Below are 18132 nucleotides of genomic sequence, written 5' to 3'. Positions count from 1 at the left end.
AAAAAAAAAAAAAAAAAAACAAAAAAAGAAAGAGAGACGAAACGATACGCGCGAGAAAAAACGGGAAAAAAAGAAACGTGGAACAACGTGTTGAAATACGTGATTAAAAACGTGTACAAATCGCGTTAATCGGATAATTTAATCGATGCCTAAATCTGTCTCTACGCGCGTGCAAACACACACATCGGCTCTCCGCGTTCTCTTTCGTTTTACCGACGAAAATCGTGTTATTTTCTTTTTTTAACGGGAGACAATGAATTATTACACAACGTGTCACGTCGCATTGTCCGCATCCCCGACGAATTCTCGATTGCCGATTATTTAATTTAATTATTTTCTTTTTTTTTTTTTTTTTGCGTGAAAATTATTTCGACCATATAGCGTATGCTTCAAACGTTCTTCCACCCTTTTCTTCGCGCTATCGTACGCATATGGAATACGTATTGCCATTCAAGGGACTAATGAACGCGCACGTGTGCGTGTGTGTGTCTCGTACCAGGACTTCACGCTGGATTTTTACTTCCGGCAATTCTGGACGGATCCACGGCTCGCGTTCAAGAAACGAACGGGGGTCGAGACGCTGAGCGTCGGCTCCGAGTTCATCAAGAACATCTGGGTACCCGACACGTTCTTCGTCAACGAGAAGCAGTCGTACTTTCATATTGCTACCACCAGCAACGAGTTCATTCGTATTCATCACTCGGGAAGCATCACACGTAGTATACGGTGAGTTGTCTACACGTGAATTTATATATACGATATTTATATATACGTGTTTCTCTACGTGTAAATTGAAGTGAGTATTTTTTTTTTTTTTAATTGATTTTATTTATTAAAAAGGTGTGCGTGTGTATGTTATATTAAGATGTTTTGTTGTAAAAGAATTTTCAATTTCCGTCTCGAAACACTTACGCGAGATAAGAATCTTTCGAAATCGTATAATTATTCGTAAAAGGAAAGTATATATGTATATTCACGTAATAATAAAAGCATTTTCTTTATTGGGCAGATAAAGAAACATGCAATAGTAACGATTTCGATACTAGCGCCAATTTCTTATTTCTATATAACTGTAAGATAGTCGAGAATAGGAGGAATAATTTCTATAAACGAAAAGACGGGGCGTTCAATATTTCACGGCTTTGGACCACGTCAAAAGTCTTCGAACTTTTTCGTAGTAATGGAATATATTTTCTGGCAGGCAACGAGGAGGCGCGATAAAACTGCCACGTTCAGACCCGATTTTAACCCCGTTTCGATACCACGTGCCGTCTCTAAACAGCTCGAGAAAGCAGTTGTACGCGTATATATATCCACGACAAATTTGTTCAGAGCATCCTTCGACCCCAGCCCTCTCGTATCATCCCCTTCCGCGTCCCTTTTGAACGTAAAGTGTTCTGGTATTAACGGTGTCGCTATGTTCGGACCATTCATGCATAATATACCTAACTTTTTACATAATATACCACCCTTTGTATTACAATCTTTCGGATCTCGAGATTCGATTCGACGAGGGTGGAAAATGATCGAGAGAAATTGGATCGAAGAAAAAATTTTGTTGATTAATAAAAATTTGACGTTCATTCTTTCTTAAGTAGATTCCTTCTACCTTTTCCACCCTTTCGTTTCTTTGCAATCTTTCAGATCTCGAGATTCGAAGGGTGGAAAAGGATCGAGAGAAATTGGATCGAAGAAAAAATTTTGTTGATTAATAAAAATTTAACGTTCATTCTTTCTTAAATAGATTCGTTTTACTTTTTCTACCCTTTCGTTTCTTTGCAATCTTTCAGATCTCGAGATTCGAAGGATGGAAAAGAAATCGAAAAGATCGAAAGAAATTGAATGGATCGAAGAAAAAATTTTGTTGATTAATAAAAATTTAACGTTCATTCTTTCATAAGTAGATTCGTTCTACCTTTTCCACCTTTTCCACCCTTTCGTTTCTTCGCAATCTTTCAGATCTCGAGATTCGAAGGGTGGAAAATGATCGAAAGAAATTGAATGGATCGAAGAAAAAATTTTGTTGATTAATAAAAATTTAACATTCATTCTTTCTTAAATAGATTCGTTTTACCTTTTCCACCCTTTCGTTTCTTTGCAATCTTTCATATCTCGAGATTCGAAGGTCGATTTGACGAGAGTGGAAAATGATCGAGAGAAATTGGATCGAAGAAAAAATTTTGTTGATTAATAAAAATTTAACGTTCATTCTTTCTTAAGTAGATTCCTTCTACCTTTTCCACCCTTTCGTTTCTTTGCAATCTTTCAGATCTCGAGATTCGAAGGGTGGAAAATGATCGAAAGAAATGGATCGAAGAAAAAATTTTGTTGATTAATAAAAATTTGATGTTCATTCTTTCATAAGTAGATTCGTTCTAAGCGTTGACACCGCAATCGTATCATGTTACACTTTGAAAGTTTCATGTTTCTCTTCCGCTATGTGTTAACACTCGTGAAATAATTAACGAGCGTTCCTCGCCGCAAACTAGATTTAGAATTATCGTGAATTATTTGTACCTGGAAAAAATAAAATTTCGAGAAATCTATCTCCAAAATTTAATCATTTATTAAAATTTTTCAAGGACCTGACTAATTTTTAGGAGAATTGATCGTTTTGAAAAGTAATATCAGACGAAACCGATTATCATTTTTTTATCAATCTCACGAAAGAGACGAAATTAATGTTTTGTGTTTGTTCCAGTTTAACGATCACGGCATCGTGTCCAATGAATCTGCAATATTTTCCAATGGACCGACAGCTCTGCCATATCGAGATCGAGAGCTGTAAGTACGCACGTGCGCGTGTATAAATGCATACATATCGAAATGAAAAGCGACGATCTGAGAAAAAGTTCGACACCCTCGCCTCCGTCGCAGAAACACGTTACCTATATATATATATATAAAACACACGAGAACATACGATCCAAATTCAATCATCGGAAACATCATAAAACAGTGTCGATCTTACGAACCAATCGGCAATCGACCGATCAATAATATTTCTTCAGATATCGTTTTTCTCAATTTCATTCGTTCCGCACATTCGATGAAAGTTTTTATGGCGATAAAATGGAAGAAAATTAGTCGATTGCCGATTCGTTAAACCGCTGTACTCAACTGTACATCGCTTTCAGATAAATCCTTTTTCCAGATCAAACTCGGGAACACGGCTTCTGTCGTGTCGACATTAAAGGGAAAAAAAAAAAAAAAAAAAAATAAGGAAAAAAAAAACTTAAGAAAACCTCGTATATTCTTCTTTTTTACACGCTCATACTAACGAAATATCGTTACCCGACAAACCTTACAACCCACCCCCTTCAAACGCGACCGACCCCCGCTCTCTCTTTCCACACGAACTCTCTTCTCCCACATCCCACGAGATACACGACTCCTCTTCCGTATTCTATTCTCTCTTCTCTGTCTACCTCTCCTTCTCTAGCTATCTATCTATCTATCTATCTATCTATCTATCTATCTATCTGTCTGTCTGTCTGTCCATCACTTTTACACGCTCACTAACACACGAATCAGTCACACGATCCGCGACATCGTCGTGGATCATTTTCATTCACTCCACTCACTCACTCACTCACTCGCTCACTCACCAGCTCTCGCTCACTCTTATTGGGTTTTCTATATCCGTTCACGATGACTTTTATACTATACGTCATGGCATCGTGAATGTAACGCCGAGCCGGACGCGTACACCCCTTTTCGAAAGACGGAAGAATTTAATGAAGAAAATAAATTTCAAGCATAACCAAAATCTCCGATTGTTCGTCACAGATCAAATGGAAAAATTTTGAATATATATCGAGAAAACTCATGAGCTCATTTTCCACGAATCAGGATCTCAATAGAGGGGTAATTGCAACAGTTTCTGCCTATATATGCATATATATATATATTTCGAATGGGGGAATGACGCGCGCGGCTCGGCAACGAGGCACCAGTGTGCGAACAACAAGAGCACCTTGACGAGAAGCGTCCGCAATAGCAACGAGGCGATATCGTCTCGATGCGTATCATGCAATCAACCCCCGACTCTGTTGACTCTCTTCAGCACGAAAAAAAAAGCGAGTCGATCAGACACACGGCTCGATCAGACGTGCCGCTGCGTTTTTTTTTTTTTTAGGCTGCTAATAGTGTTGTTTATTATTATTATTTCACCAGAGCGAGTAGAGAACGAAAGGTCTCGTTAAAAAAAAAAAGAAAAGAAAAGGCGAGCGAAAGAGCTGACGCCTATGGTAACACACCAGTGTACGGTGGCGCACGTGCGGGAAAACACTTGAACCTGACCACCTTTGGTGCGTGGGTGTAGATCTGTGTGTGTGTGTGTGTGTGTGTGAACGAAATGGCGCGAATGGCTTGGATGCGTGTGCGTTGTTGTTGTTGTTGTTGTCACGAGCTCGCGCCGTTGATTATCACTGCTGCAAATTGCACACGCGATCATTGGCTGTGTGAAACCGAAAGAGGATGCTCTCCCTCTCTTACCGTCTCTCCAGTCGAGATTTTTCATTCGTCGATTCTAATTTTTCTTTTTTTGAAAAAAATCAGTAACTAACAGTTCAATGTGCAATATCCATTTAATTCTTGAATTCTTACTTACTCTCGAATCAATCTTTGGAATCTCTTGGAAGATATTTATCTCGAGGTGGGGTAGTAGTATTCTTAGGCGAGAATGAAAATTATTTATGAAAAAAGAAAATATTCTCGACAAGTTTCGAAAGTTGCTCTTTCGAGAGTTATTTTTCCTCTTGAATCTCGATTCTCAAACTTTTCTTCAACTCTCAAAACCAATTTTGACTTATATTATAATATAATTTCTAACCTTAGATCGTTGAATCATCGATAAATTTCGATGATTGCAAATCATCTATCCAATCATCATTCTATCCAATAACGCGGATAACAGGTAAATAAAACGGAAATGAATCTGGCAACGAATCTGGCCGTTAAATTGCAATCGGGGGGAGGGTACGATAAAACGATAAAAAAAAAAGAAAAGGAAAGAAAAGAGAGTCGTGAAACGCATCCGGTGCCTTTGATTATACCAAAAGTCTAACGGAGATTGGTAATCTATACTGCGAACAATGGAAAAAGTTTCGTTCCCTAACTCGCCCCCTCGCTAAGAGAGATCTATATTAAAACTCGGTCGTTCGCGGGACGATACGACGAAAGGCCGGCGGAAGTCGGACGGTCGAGATATCAAAGTAACTTGACCAAGTTCCTTGATTAGTTTCGCGGAGTGGAGAAAGCCGGATCCCGTCCCGTCGTCCTTAATTGCTCCACCCCCGTCCCCCGGCTTTAAATTATTACTAGTCGTTAGAAGTATTTCTGTTCCGATCTGTCGCGGCCCCCCTCCATTCCACCCTTCCTCCCCTCCGCGGAATGGTAATTAATAACGATTAATATCGAGGTTGGCGCTACTTACGTAAATGGTAAGAGAGGAGGGAGGGAGGAAGTATCGATCGTCGATCCTCCCCTTCCTCCTCCTCCTTTTCTGGCATCGAGGGTCGAGTATCGGGCAAACATTCGAGTTGGCGAAACGAAATAAAATCCCGCCGTTAAGTGGCAATAGCCGAAACGAAAAACCGGATAAATCAACCGATGATCAATTATTACGGATTAATTATATATGTATGACGTTCAACTGTGCTCGAATTATTGTCCAGTAAATTGCAAAGTAAATTGTGTAAATGTATTAAAAATCTCGTGTTGTTCGGGATATAAATAAAAATATCTATCGAGGTTCGTTAAATTTCGAAAATTTAAAATGGCCGATTTGTCGCCAGATCGTTCGCGTAACGATGGATTAATCTCGTTACGCGCCTGATTGTATTTAATGTCGGGAGAGCCTTGGATGGTCAAGCTTTGGATGGAAAAAAACAAAAAATAAATAAAATAAATAAAAGAAGAGAGAAGGATTGGGTGTTTCGTTATCGAGCCAATTTATGATGTTTTCCATAGAGCATTTTCCAATGTAATCGCTGTTGTTACACGATCGTTGCAGTATCGTGGACGAGAGCGGACGTGCAATTTGCAGTAACACCGAACAACCGACAGGTAGTGAGCTCGATCACGCAGATCGGTCGGCTTAAGTTAATCCGCATCTTATTTGATGGATATCGAGCCGGCCGACGTACACGCAACGAGGACGTAGACGCATTTTTAGTGGTGGTTCCACGCGTGTGAAAAGGAAGAGAGAAAGAAAGAAAAAAAAAAAAGATTGAAAATGCAAAAAGAGATTATTCTCGTCGAGAATAATTCGAGGAAAGAGTTTTCTTTGATCGCAATCTGCGTGACTGTATATCATATAACCGTAAGATTATGTATTATTTATACGAGCATCCTCCGAAGGGTCTCCACTGTACCAATTTACCACTGTTGTGAACTGCTCGCATCGGTACTTAGCGAAACCTAAGTGTAATTTCTCCGCATCTGAGTGTCGAGGCCGAGACTCGTCGTCTCTCTCTCGAATATCTCTAATCTATCGCTTCGTGGAACTACGGAAAAAGAGTATTTCGAAAATCGAAACACGTATCGTTGTGTGGAAATCGTGTGAAAGAATGTATGGGAAAAAAGAAAAAAAGAAAAATATCGAACGATCGACGGAGAAATCGCACGTAAATTGAGAAAGGAAAAAAAAAAAAGAAAAAACCGTAGAGCACACGCACACGGCTGTACATATCAGAGTTTTTCGAGAAAAAAAAAAAGAAAAGAAACGAAAAAATGGAAAGGAAAAGAAAAGGAAAAACGTTTTGATCTTTTTTTTTTTTTTTAGCTCCGACGACGAAAAACGTCTTTAAACGAACGTGTGCTACATGAACACACTGAAAGTCACCACTTTGCCACTGTCACAATACCACCACCACCACCATCACCACCACCACCACCACTACCACCACTACCACCACTTGACCATCACTATCGCATAAACCAAGCCCCCCGGCCCCCCTAAAAAGCCTCCGACATATAGCACTGAGCCTCGTGTCCGGGGACGTAGTAAGGGCCGACGACGGCCAGCCCCGAAGGAGGCTAAAACACAGAAAACGACGTGTCGACTACGGTGCGACCGAATTAAAACGCATTGTGCATCTAGCCCAGCGCATGTAAGAACGAAACGACTGCAAAAGCATTTTAGCCACGACGAGACGTGCCGTGGCCCCGTTCGGTATGCCTATATATATATATATTATTATTATTATTATATTATTTTCCAAAATAATCCGGTTATGAATTATCGACTTTCAAAAACCGAAATCTTTTACTTCTTCTTCTTCTTTTTTTTTTTTTCTCTCTGTTTTTTTCTCTTTTTTCAAATAATACTCCAAAAGAACTACTGGTCACCCATTCCCTACTGGCCACTTTTGCGTATGCTGTATTACCGTACTATATATATGTATATATGTATGTATGTATATATGTATATATATATATATATGTATATAGATCGTAGTTTGATAATATACCCCGCCCTAGATGAAAGTCGGCATGCCTGTGGCACGAAAATATTTTGTTCCGCTCTCTTAACCCAGGACCGAATTTTCGACTGCGCAACTTTAGTCGGCATCGAGTTTTTGCTTCCTGTTCTACTACTTGTGCGTGCCTTTAACGACCCGTTGAATGCGCCGCTCGAGTCGTCAGTAATCTAGCAGAAACGATGTTTTCGTTGAGGGAATATTTTTCAATTTTATTACGCGAAGATATTATTTTCTGTATAAAAAGAAATATATATATATATCAAATTTCGTCGTCGATCGCTTTTACGTTGCGAAATTTTTTTTGGAGAGATTTTTTTTTTTGGAAAAAATTTCTTTCCGTGATAAATTACTTCGAAGAGTATCCGCGATATTAACCGCGAACGAAATGTCCGCAACGTTACAAAAAAAAATTAGAATGAGGGGGCAAGGATCCCTTGGCAAAAAAGAAATTCTCGAATCTTTTTTCTTATCTTCGAAAAGATACGCTCCCCTCGTTTTCGTGTTTTATTCGAAAATTTCGTTCGATATTCGAATAATAATTCGCTCGTTTCGAAAGAGGGAATTCCTTTTGTACGAGATGGGAATAGATCGTTAACGTGGAAATTGATCGAGTGAAATTCGATCCCGGGCTAAATGGGATCCAATTTTAAATAGCTTGTATATTGCGAACGACGATTCCAACGGGGAAGGAAGGTGGATTGAAGAAAAAAAGAAGTTAAATTTCGTGTTCAGAATTCGTGTCACTGGTGAAGCACAAAGCATGCGGCATCGGGCATGATACGTACAAAATTACGTGGGCACGAAGCATGCGATTGTATATGCTGATGCATGTGTGTCTCTCTCTCTGTCGACGCGTGTACGTGCGTGTATCTCTGCGTGTGTGTGTGTGCGTGTATATGCGCGAAGGGAGCGCGCGCCCGAAATCCACCCCAAACGTTCCTTCCAAATCCCCCGCACAACCGCAGCATGCAAATGGCACGAGACTTTTTTATTTTCTTTTTTTTTTCCTTTTTTTTTTTTTTTCTTCGCTTCTCCATATAAAATATCTACTTTATACACTTTCCACTTATCGTCTTATATGATCCAAACTTGATTACCACCACCGCCGCCACCACCACCATCACTACCACCATCCCATATGGTTATTACTCTTTGCTAATTTTGCCGCAATCCTCCCCTCTTCGCCGGTCCTCCCTCTTTCCTCCCTCCGCACCCCCTTTTGGACCTCGTAACGCTTAACGTTAACCCAATCCAGGACAAAATTGTTTTGGTAGGGGAAACGAGAGAAAAGTCCCATTTTTTTTATCTATTTCGGTTATTTATATATTTATTATGTGTGTGTAACCTATAATAACGATTAATACGATGAACATCGGCGAAAAGGACGAATCTTCCTCCCTTTTTTTCGAAATGGAAAAATATTTTTGGAAGAATGAAATACACGTGGATGTTATCTGTTCGTAATTTTTTAAACAAATATTTGAAGCTTCATTCGTACAGTTCAAGGAAATAACAAATTACAAAATGGATTTTTCACGCGTTGACAATTTCGACAAAAGCGTCGACAGGAAATTTTGAAAACCAAAAGCGATTTAGATTCTTTTCTCTCTTTTTTTTTTTTTTTTTTTTTTAAAAAAAAACCCGAAAGGGAACGAAAAAAAAGCGAAAAACACGAGACTAAAAACCGGCGAAATTCAATCGAGGGGGATGGGGAGAAAGAGGAGGGGGATCGATAGATTTAAAATTAGCATCAATTAAATTACACGGTTTCTTCGTTTCAAAGCGGAGCCGTTGAATGTTAACGAAGGCTCGGGGGGGAGGGGGAAACATCGGAATCAGGGCTGGCAATCGGCACACGCCAGAGTCGCGCGAACATTGCGAACAGATAAATCTGGGGGAAGGGGGGAAGCATTTCGGTCGGAATTACGATGCGAGGGAATTTGCCGAGCCGAAAATGAGCAAACGGAAACGGGGATACGGCGATAGTATTTCCGTGTTCCAAAAACAAAAGCAGTTAATCTCGAATGGCCGGGTCGTGGATATCGCTTAATCCACGTTTCGCCGATGTTCGCGCAATGTGGCCGTAGCCGCGATGGAATGCCACTTTGGTGCCTGGAATGCGGTGTAACGATCGTAATCACCTAAGATTCAGTTACGGAGGAATGTTTCTCGGCCCGGTATGCGCACGCTCGAGGCCGCGAGGCGAGGAATTAGAGAGGAGCATAAATAGGTGCGAATTCCGATCGATCGTGGAAAATTCGATCCCTCTTCGATCGAACGCAACGTTTTCGACTCCCTGCGACTACTACCTGCGTCGTAATAAATTATCATTGTCCCATCGTCATTTAATAATCGAGGCGCGATTGTATATTTAGTAGAAAGTGGGAAACGTGTTCCCTCCCCCCGTGGCCTCGATAACTCGTGTGCCGTGCCCGTTTTTCTTTTTCTTTTTGCGAGAAAAAATTATGGACGTACGGAAATAAGTAAATCAAGCTAGGATAGGATCATTGAGATAAATCCAGGGCGGTTGCTGGATGGAATTTAACACCGGTTCGATTTAAAACCGGACTACTTTTCATGCGTCCATAAAAGGCTGGAATAAATATTTATATATATATATATATTATACATATACGCTGCACACCAAAATATTATCGTTTATCGTTCGCGTACGATAATCGGCGGAAGCTTGATTAAAGTCAAGTCGCTTCCGCCGACGATTATTTCAAATTATCTCGCCTAGCTGGATTTTTTGCAGCGCATAAACGCACCTTAAGCCGATCCAATGGATCAACAAAGAAGTAAGGAATACGACGAAATTTATTTAATGTTTCTCGTGAATATGAGAGCAGTCGAGGGAACGGTTTAGGGTGCTGGATGAAATATTTTTTTGCTTCTATCTACCCTCCTTCCCTACCCCTTCGATCTAAAACCAAACCCACCCCTCCACCTTGGTTTTTAACCCCCTTGGTAAAACCACCTATGATATCTCCGATATATACGTCCTTTTAATATCTATCACACAAAACTTGAGTGTCTAATTATTGTATGTTAGAGCGAAGATATTTGTGTTCTTGTTCTCCCGGCAGTTGGATACACAATGCGCGATATTCGGTACAAATGGAACGCCGGCCTACAGTCGGTCGGCATCTCGAACGAGGTGGAACTACCGCAGTTTCGCGTGCTCGGTCACAGGCAACGACATTCAACCATACACCTATCTACAGGTAGATATCCCCCTCTTATTAGTTCTTCCTTCTGAACTTGGTCCAGAGGCTCGCGCAGATAAATTATTGAATAATTTATTGACTTGTTGTAACATTATATTGTCACACGCGTCTTATACACGCCGTTATATACAAGTTCGATATATGTGTATGGAGCTGTTTCCTGTTTTTTTTTTTTTTTATTTCGTTTTATCTTCATTCCACTTCTTTTTGTACATGTATATAATTGTATATACGAATATTATTATATCTTTCGTTTATACTCTCTTTTAACATCTATCCTTCTTTTCTTTTATTTCTTTATTTTTTTTTCTAATTTATTTGTTTCTTTCCTTTTTTTCTTTTTTTGGTTTCTCTTCTGGTTTTCGCACCGATATGCACCGATATCACCGTGTTGCCTTATACCGTGAACACTTATCGATCGTTCCGATCAAGGAAGAGGTTAGGACGAAACCCGTCCCCGGGGCTAACTCATTCGACCAATCGACCGATCGACCAATCAATCAACCTCATCGACCTTTGAACCCACGGAACTTAAGGACGAAGACGAACTCTCCCCGATCATACGTATCCATCGTTCCTCCTCGAGTCGAGCTCCCTTTTTATCATCGGGTCCGAGGTAGACGACGTACTATTTCACGACTCTAACCCCTTATATCCTAACGATCTCTCTATATATATATATTTTTATGAAAAAAAAAGAAGATCGTTATGGAAAATAGTACCGAGTCAATCTCCGACGAAATCATCCACCAAATACATCAGATCAAAAATCGACACGACGACAACGACGACGACGACGACGACGATGGGCTCTCGAAAAAATCGAGAGAGAGAGAGAGAGAGGAATAATAAAAAAAGTAACATCACTGCGAATCTTCTTTAAAGAACTCGATCGAGACAAAACATCACGACAGAACAAAGAAACAGCTAAATTAAATAAAACTTGCTTGCACGCAACACCTTTTCCGCTCGTGTTCGATCTTTTCGATCGTCCCCCTGAATGGGGGATTACTATATCACTCCCCCGTTGAATTGGTTCTCTCGTGAGAAAAAAAAAAAAAAAAGAAAGAGGAAAAGAACGAACGGAGACAGATAGATAGAACAGAGAGAAGGAAAGAGTGAAAGAGAGAAAGAGAGAAGAATGAATATGAGAGATACGCAACGGAGATCGAAGCTAAAGATCGAAACTTGGTAACTAGCTTAAAGAGAAACAACATTTATGTCGCTAAGAGGGAAAGAAAAGAGGAAGAAAAAAAAAAAAAGAGAGCGGACTTGTTGGGGTTTTGACGGGGGTGCGAGGTAAGTGGAGGCCCCCTCGGAGCTGAAACGCGTTTGAGGGCTTCCGCGAAGGTACGTACCAACCGCGGGGGGTCTCTCTATTTTTTCAGTCGGATACACGATGAGGGACATCCGGTACAAGTGGAACGAGGGACCGAACAGCGTCGGTGTCAGCAACGAGGTCTCCCTGCCTCAGTTCAAGGTCCTTGGTCACCGTCAACGAGCCATGGAGATTAGTCTAACTACCGGTAACGTATGAATAGAACCCCACCCCCACCAACAACCAAAAAAAAATAATAATAATACATATATATATATCAATAAATAAATAAATAATTCAACCCTCGCTTTTAACGGTATGGGCAAGGTGGAGAGACACGTTTTGCGCTATCCGATGTCCGCAGCTACGATGTCGCTCGAAGCAACAGTTATTATTCTGCGTATCGATCGATCGATCGATATCTCTCTCTTTCTCGCGACCTGGTCGGGGAAAATTGAGAGGAAAATTTTTTTTAGATATATCCACCGTTTCCAAGCGTCAACCCTTCTTCGAAAAATCTATATATATATATAGTAGTCGAGGAAAATCTTTCTAACGAAATCTTCCAACGAGTCCTCCTCCTCCCCCTCCTCCTCCCTCGAGATCCAGGGATTCTCTCGTCAAAGCTCGAAGCTTAATAATATCCTTTCGTTCGAAGACACGAACGCCGTGATCACGATCATCCCGTTGACGAATCACGCGAACGAATCTCATCTTTACCCCACCTTTTCGTTTCTTCGTCCGCTTTCTTTGAAGAGAAAGCCTTCCATTCGAGCTAACGATTCGGCTCGATAATCGGAGGGAGCAAATCGGAGCAAATATCCTTTTTCTTCTTCCCGCGTACGATTCTTCTTGCGAATCTATGGTAGCCGCCCTCGTTCTTTCCCGGCGGAAATAAGAAGCGGGAAGAGGGCAACAACTCGATTTCCCTTCCTTTCTTCCGCCCTCTTCGCCAAAACTTCTTTCTCTCGAGGCGCGCGCACTTGAGGATTCTCCATCAAGAATGGAGATGGGACGACGGGAGTTTGCTTAATCATCCCGCCTCGAGACGAGAGGAGAAGAGAGAGGAAGGAAGAGATGAAAAGAAGGAGAAGGAAGGAAGCGAGAAGGGGCCGGTGGAGAAAGAGAGAGATACATATGCATACATATGCATATATAGATGTAGAAGAGGGAAGTATGAAAATGGAAAAAAAAAAAAAAGGGCGAAAGAGCGAGAGAGAGACGTGGAATAAGAATAGAACGAAGGAAGAAAGAAAGAAAGAAACGGGAAGAGACATTTCATGGCGCCTCTCCGTCCCCCCTAATCCTAACTGTCGATCTTTTAATCGTAGGAAATTATTCGCGGCTGGCCTGCGAGATCCAGTTCGTACGGTCGATGGGCTACTACCTGATTCAAATCTACATACCCTCGGGCTTGATCGTCATTATATCGTGGGTGAGCTTTTGGCTGAACCGTAACGCGACCCCCGCTCGGGTCGCCCTCGGAGTGACCACCGTGCTCACCATGACCACCCTAATGTCCTCGACGAACGCGGCGTTACCGAAAATCTCCTACGTCAAGTCGATCGACGTTTACCTGGGCACGTGTTTCGTCATGGTGTTCGCCTCGTTGCTCGGTAAGTGTCCATTGCCAAAATATTAATTATTCCTTCTCTTCTAATCTCATCATGGATTAAACGAAAAAAATCAGAAACAAATATACAAATATACAAAGTATATATCCATCTATCTGAAGAGAATGAAATTTTATTTACAATTAATCTTCAATTAATTTACAATTAATTTCTATGCAGAATATGATTGATTTTTGTATCAGGAAAGGTATCATTCTGTCGAATGGAAAATCAAAACTGTTGGTATTTCTCTGTTCTTTTGAGGAGAGAGAAAAAGAGAGAGAGAGAGAAATCGAGGAGATTCCTTTCCATTGGAATCCGTTACGGGTTTAAGTTCTTTTCAACGTGACAATGGGAGGATCTCATTATTCGCATTTTCCCGTGTGTGTTTTCACAGAATACGCGACGGTGGGCTACATGGCAAAGAGGATTCAAATGAGGAAGAACCGGTTCCAAAAAATCGCGGAGAGTATGAAGACGGCGAGGGAAAACCCGGGCCCACCCGGGGTGCCCGGTGATCACGGCGATCACGCGCCTAAGCAAACTGTGAGTGTAAAATCGGCCGACCTGCCCTACCCCATTTCTTTCCGATTGGAATTAGAATTCTTTTCAAGAAAACTTACGTAGATTTATCGAATTAGATTGAAGAAAAAAAATAATAAAGAAGAAAAGAAAAATCTAATCGCAGTAGAATAGCAGTAACGATTAGCAGTAGAACTCACTTAGCGCTTAGAGTTAGCCTTGCATCGTTATTTTATTGCAAATTTCGCATTTTCTTTCTTTCTTTTCACATTTGTGTGAAAACTCGGCAATTTCGGATCGTACTCTGTCGAATATAGAGTTGTTACGCGATAACGGGAAGATTTCGATCGTTCGATCTTTCATTTTCGCGGTCCAACGACGAAAAAAAAAGAGAAAGAAAAAGAAAAACAGAGGTATGGAAAAACGAAATATTCCTTTTTTCTCCTTTTTTTTTTTTTTTTCCTCCTTTTGCTCTCGCTCAAAAACCGAGTGAACCGCGAAAGGTCAAAAGCTAAAAGGTTCTGTGAAATGAATTCCCATTCGGTCGTGTTGTGCCGGTCGGCGTGGTTCGCATGCCCGGACATGCGATGCACTATAAATTTTCCTTTTAATCTCGGGGATTGTGAAACGAGAACGAAAAATATTAAAGGGAGCGGGGAGGAGGGAGGGAGAGACAGAGAAGGAAGGTTGTAGTAGAAAGGAGGCGGTGGTGACGGATGGATGGCATTGCGGTGCCATCGCGCGTAAAATGTCGCCAGGATAAGACGTTTTAATTAATTCTCAACCGGATTAATTATTACGTTCTTCGACACGTTGTAAAGAGCCGTGCCGCGCTATAAACAAGAACGAGCCGGCTCGTTTCGTCGGCTTGGGGTTTTTATGGCTTATGAGAGGGAAGATAAAAAAAATAGCAAAGGGAGAAAGAAAGAAAGAAAGAAAGAAAGGAAATGACGCGTATAAGAATAAAAAGCTCCCCTTCCTTCCCTCCCTTTCCAAACGTGATTATATCCGAGCACGAGGCTTACGTTTGAAACCGTTTGAACGAACGCGAAAAATGGGGGGAGGGGGAGAATTAGCGAAGAATGTGAAAGGTGAGTCGTAGAAGGGTTGAAAGTGACGAGGAAATATCGTAAAAATCGTAGTAGAGAACGCGTTTGCCCATCCTCGATGTCGCATGCCAATCTACCAAAGTAAGGGGTTCTCCTCGAAAAAGGACGCCCCACCACGAACTGCCGTGTCTCTTGTAAGTGGTCCCGTGTTGTCCAGGAGGTGCGGTTCAAGGTCCACGACCCGAAGGCACACAGCAAAGGTGGAACGCTCGAGAACACTATAAATGGGCGGGCTGACGAGGAGGCAGCGCCGGCGCCGCAACATCTCATCCATCCCGGGAAGGATATCAACAAGCTTTACGGTACGAGTTCAATTTCCTTTAAAACTCTCGCGCAATAATTATTTCCAATTATTATTCGATTCGAATCAACGATGTATATAAAAATCTTCGAGAGTAATAATAAATTAGCCTTGTTCAAAAGTCGATCTAAAATCGATACAATTATTACTTTCCGGCAAGAAATAAGACATCGATGTATTTACATAGAAAAATGTAAACACGATTTTTCTAATCAAATTCGGATCAATGTGATATATAAAAATCTTCAAGAGTAATAATAAATTAGCCTTGTTCAAAAGTCGATCTAAAATCGATGTAATTATTACTTTCCGGCAAGAAATAAGACATCGATGTATTTACATAGAAAAATGTAGACACGATTTTTGTGATATATAAAAATCTTCAAGAGTAATAATAAATTAGCCTTGTTCAAAAGTCGATCTAAAATCGATACAATTATTATTTTCCGGCAAGAAGTAAGACATCGATGTATTTACATAGAAAAATGTAGACACGATTTTTCTAATCAAATTCGGATCAATATGATATATAAAAATCTTCAAGAGTAATAATAAATTAGCCTTGTTCAAAAGTCGATCTAAAATCGATACAATTATTATTTTCCGGCAAGAAGTAAAACATCGATGTATTCAAATAAAAAAATATATTGTTCACATCCGTGATAATTCCTTTCGTACGAAGAAATTTACACACTTTGATTACAACATAAAAACTGTGCTTTTTTTTTCCTCTCTCTTCTTTCTCATACCAGGTATGACGCCATCGGATATCGATAAATACTCCCGCATCGTGTTTCCGGTATGCTTCGTCTGTTTCAACCTAATGTACTGGATCATCTACCTGCACATCAGCGACGTCGTGGCGGACGATCTTGTGCTTCTCGAGGAGGCGAAATAAACGAAGATGGCGCGGCGATCGCGCGTACGAGTCGGGCGAAACGTGCGGTTAAAGACGTGCGGTTACGAAAATGTATCGAGAATTGGGACGAGACGAGATCGACTCCAAGGATCAATGGTCCAGCGAACGGGCCGCGAACATTGAATACAACGCTGTGATCACTTCGTTACGAGCCACGAAGTTAGATAAAACTGTACAACGATGAGACGACCGGTAAGGTTGGATCGACGCGAGTGGAACACTTGTGAAAGGAAGAAGATAAGGTGGATGGATGGAAGGGAGGGTGGGGAGTGAAAGTTAGCAGTCGATCGATCCGACTGGGAACACTGTTCCGCGAACACAGTGCGAGAATGAAAAGTGTCGGATCGGAAGGAGAAGAAAATAGGCGAGCAAAAACCGGCCTCCACTCCGGGCTTCGAGTAGGGGTTAGAGACGGTCGCTGGTCAGACCGGTTGGACGACTAAAACGCGCTGTGACTACTACTACTACTCCTGTGACGATTTCTTCAATTTCGTAAATTTCGCCTGCGACGCGATGCTCGGATCTTATGCTCGTCGCTGATTCTCGTCTCCCCCCGTGTTTTTTTTCTTTTTTTTTTTTTTTTTTTGTTTTTCGATCACCACGAACGTGAACGTGAATATAATCATCCAACGATACGCGAGAAATCGAAAGTTGGGGAGACACGCGAAACATGGTGGCGGATGGAAGATGGAGGAACGATGGAGATCGAGGACAAAGAATAAGAGGGGGAAAAAAGTAACGATAACGAAATTCGAAAAACTAAAAGAACCGTGCATAACTTTAAACATTGCCAGTCTAGGTACCTAGGTCTTTAAAAAAAAAAAAAAAAAGAAAGAAGAGAATATAAACTTCGATATAAACACTTGTCAATTTAGCCACCATTATATACATACATATATACATACATATAAATATAAATATAAATAAATAAATATATATATATATACATAGTAAAAAGAAAGAAAAAAAAAAAGAAATTAACTAAACGTAAGAAGGAATAAAAGAAAAAAAAAAATAAGGAGCTCGATTACGACGAATCGAGACGATCCGTATCGATGGAAAACGGTGAAATTCTAAGAAAAAAAAAAAAAAACGAGTCGATCGAGATATTGAACGATCGTCGACTCGAATGGCGCTCGAGTGTACATGTGATCGAGCAGAGAAGAGGAATAATCGCGTGAGAGTATCTGCGTGTGAGAATCCGCGTGATTGCGTGTGTGCGCGCGCGCGCCACTGTCCTACGTGTGTACAAGTGCGTGCCTTCGAGTACGTGTGCGTGCGTGTGTATGTGTGTATACGTCCGTGTGTGTATTCTACGAGCGCCAGCGCACGTGCACGAAAAGAAAAGAACAGAGGGATCGAGAAGGGAAAAAAAGTTTTTATTTCGAACGAAGACAAAGAAAGAAAGAAAGCAAAAAAAGAGAAAAAAATAATAATAATAATAAAGAAAAAAAAAAAGAAGAAAAAAAAAAACGGTTCACTACCGGAGACTGGTGCGACTTATAATCCGTTATAACAAATAAACAACGTTCTATAATAAATAATACTACTACGTATGCCACGTAAGGAGACGCGTAACACACGTGTGCGTGTAGATACGTGTCGCGTACGTATATATGTATATATATATATA

The 18132-nt window shown here is 40.8% G+C and overlaps 1 protein-coding gene across 14 annotated transcripts in view; it reads left to right on the top strand.

Annotated features, from left to right (window-relative positions):
* Window positions 1-18125, top strand: part of LOC122716650 (gamma-aminobutyric acid receptor subunit beta) — an 83574-nt gene extending 65449 nt beyond the window's left edge. For 5 of the 14 annotated variants that reach the window (XM_043939927.1, XM_043939926.1, XM_043939938.1 and 2 more), the window contains 7 exons: window positions 500-726; window positions 2702-2784; window positions 12106-12243; window positions 13367-13651; window positions 14046-14194; window positions 15419-15581; window positions 16333-18125. In XM_043939927.1, the coding sequence (XP_043795862.1) occupies window positions 500-726; window positions 2702-2784; window positions 12106-12243; window positions 13367-13651; window positions 14046-14194; window positions 15419-15581; window positions 16333-16478 (1191 nt within the window). In that variant the 3' untranslated portion in view covers window positions 16479-18125. Of the gene's footprint in view, window positions 1-499; window positions 727-2701; window positions 2785-10576; window positions 10715-12105; window positions 12244-13366; window positions 13652-14045; window positions 14195-15312; window positions 15582-16332 lie in introns of those variants that run through there. The other 9 variants (XM_043939935.1, XM_043939934.1, XM_043939932.1 and 6 more) reach the window with 6 other exon arrangements.
* Window positions 18126-18132: the final 7 nt, after the last annotated feature.

Source organism: Apis laboriosa, unplaced genomic scaffold (assembly GCF_014066325.1).
Source record: "Apis laboriosa isolate Shangri-la unplaced genomic scaffold, ASM1406632v1 scaffold47_cov149, whole genome shotgun sequence".
Taxonomy (NCBI): domain Eukaryota; kingdom Metazoa; phylum Arthropoda; class Insecta; order Hymenoptera; family Apidae; genus Apis; species Apis laboriosa.
This window is presented reverse-complemented; position numbering and strand designations above follow the sequence as displayed.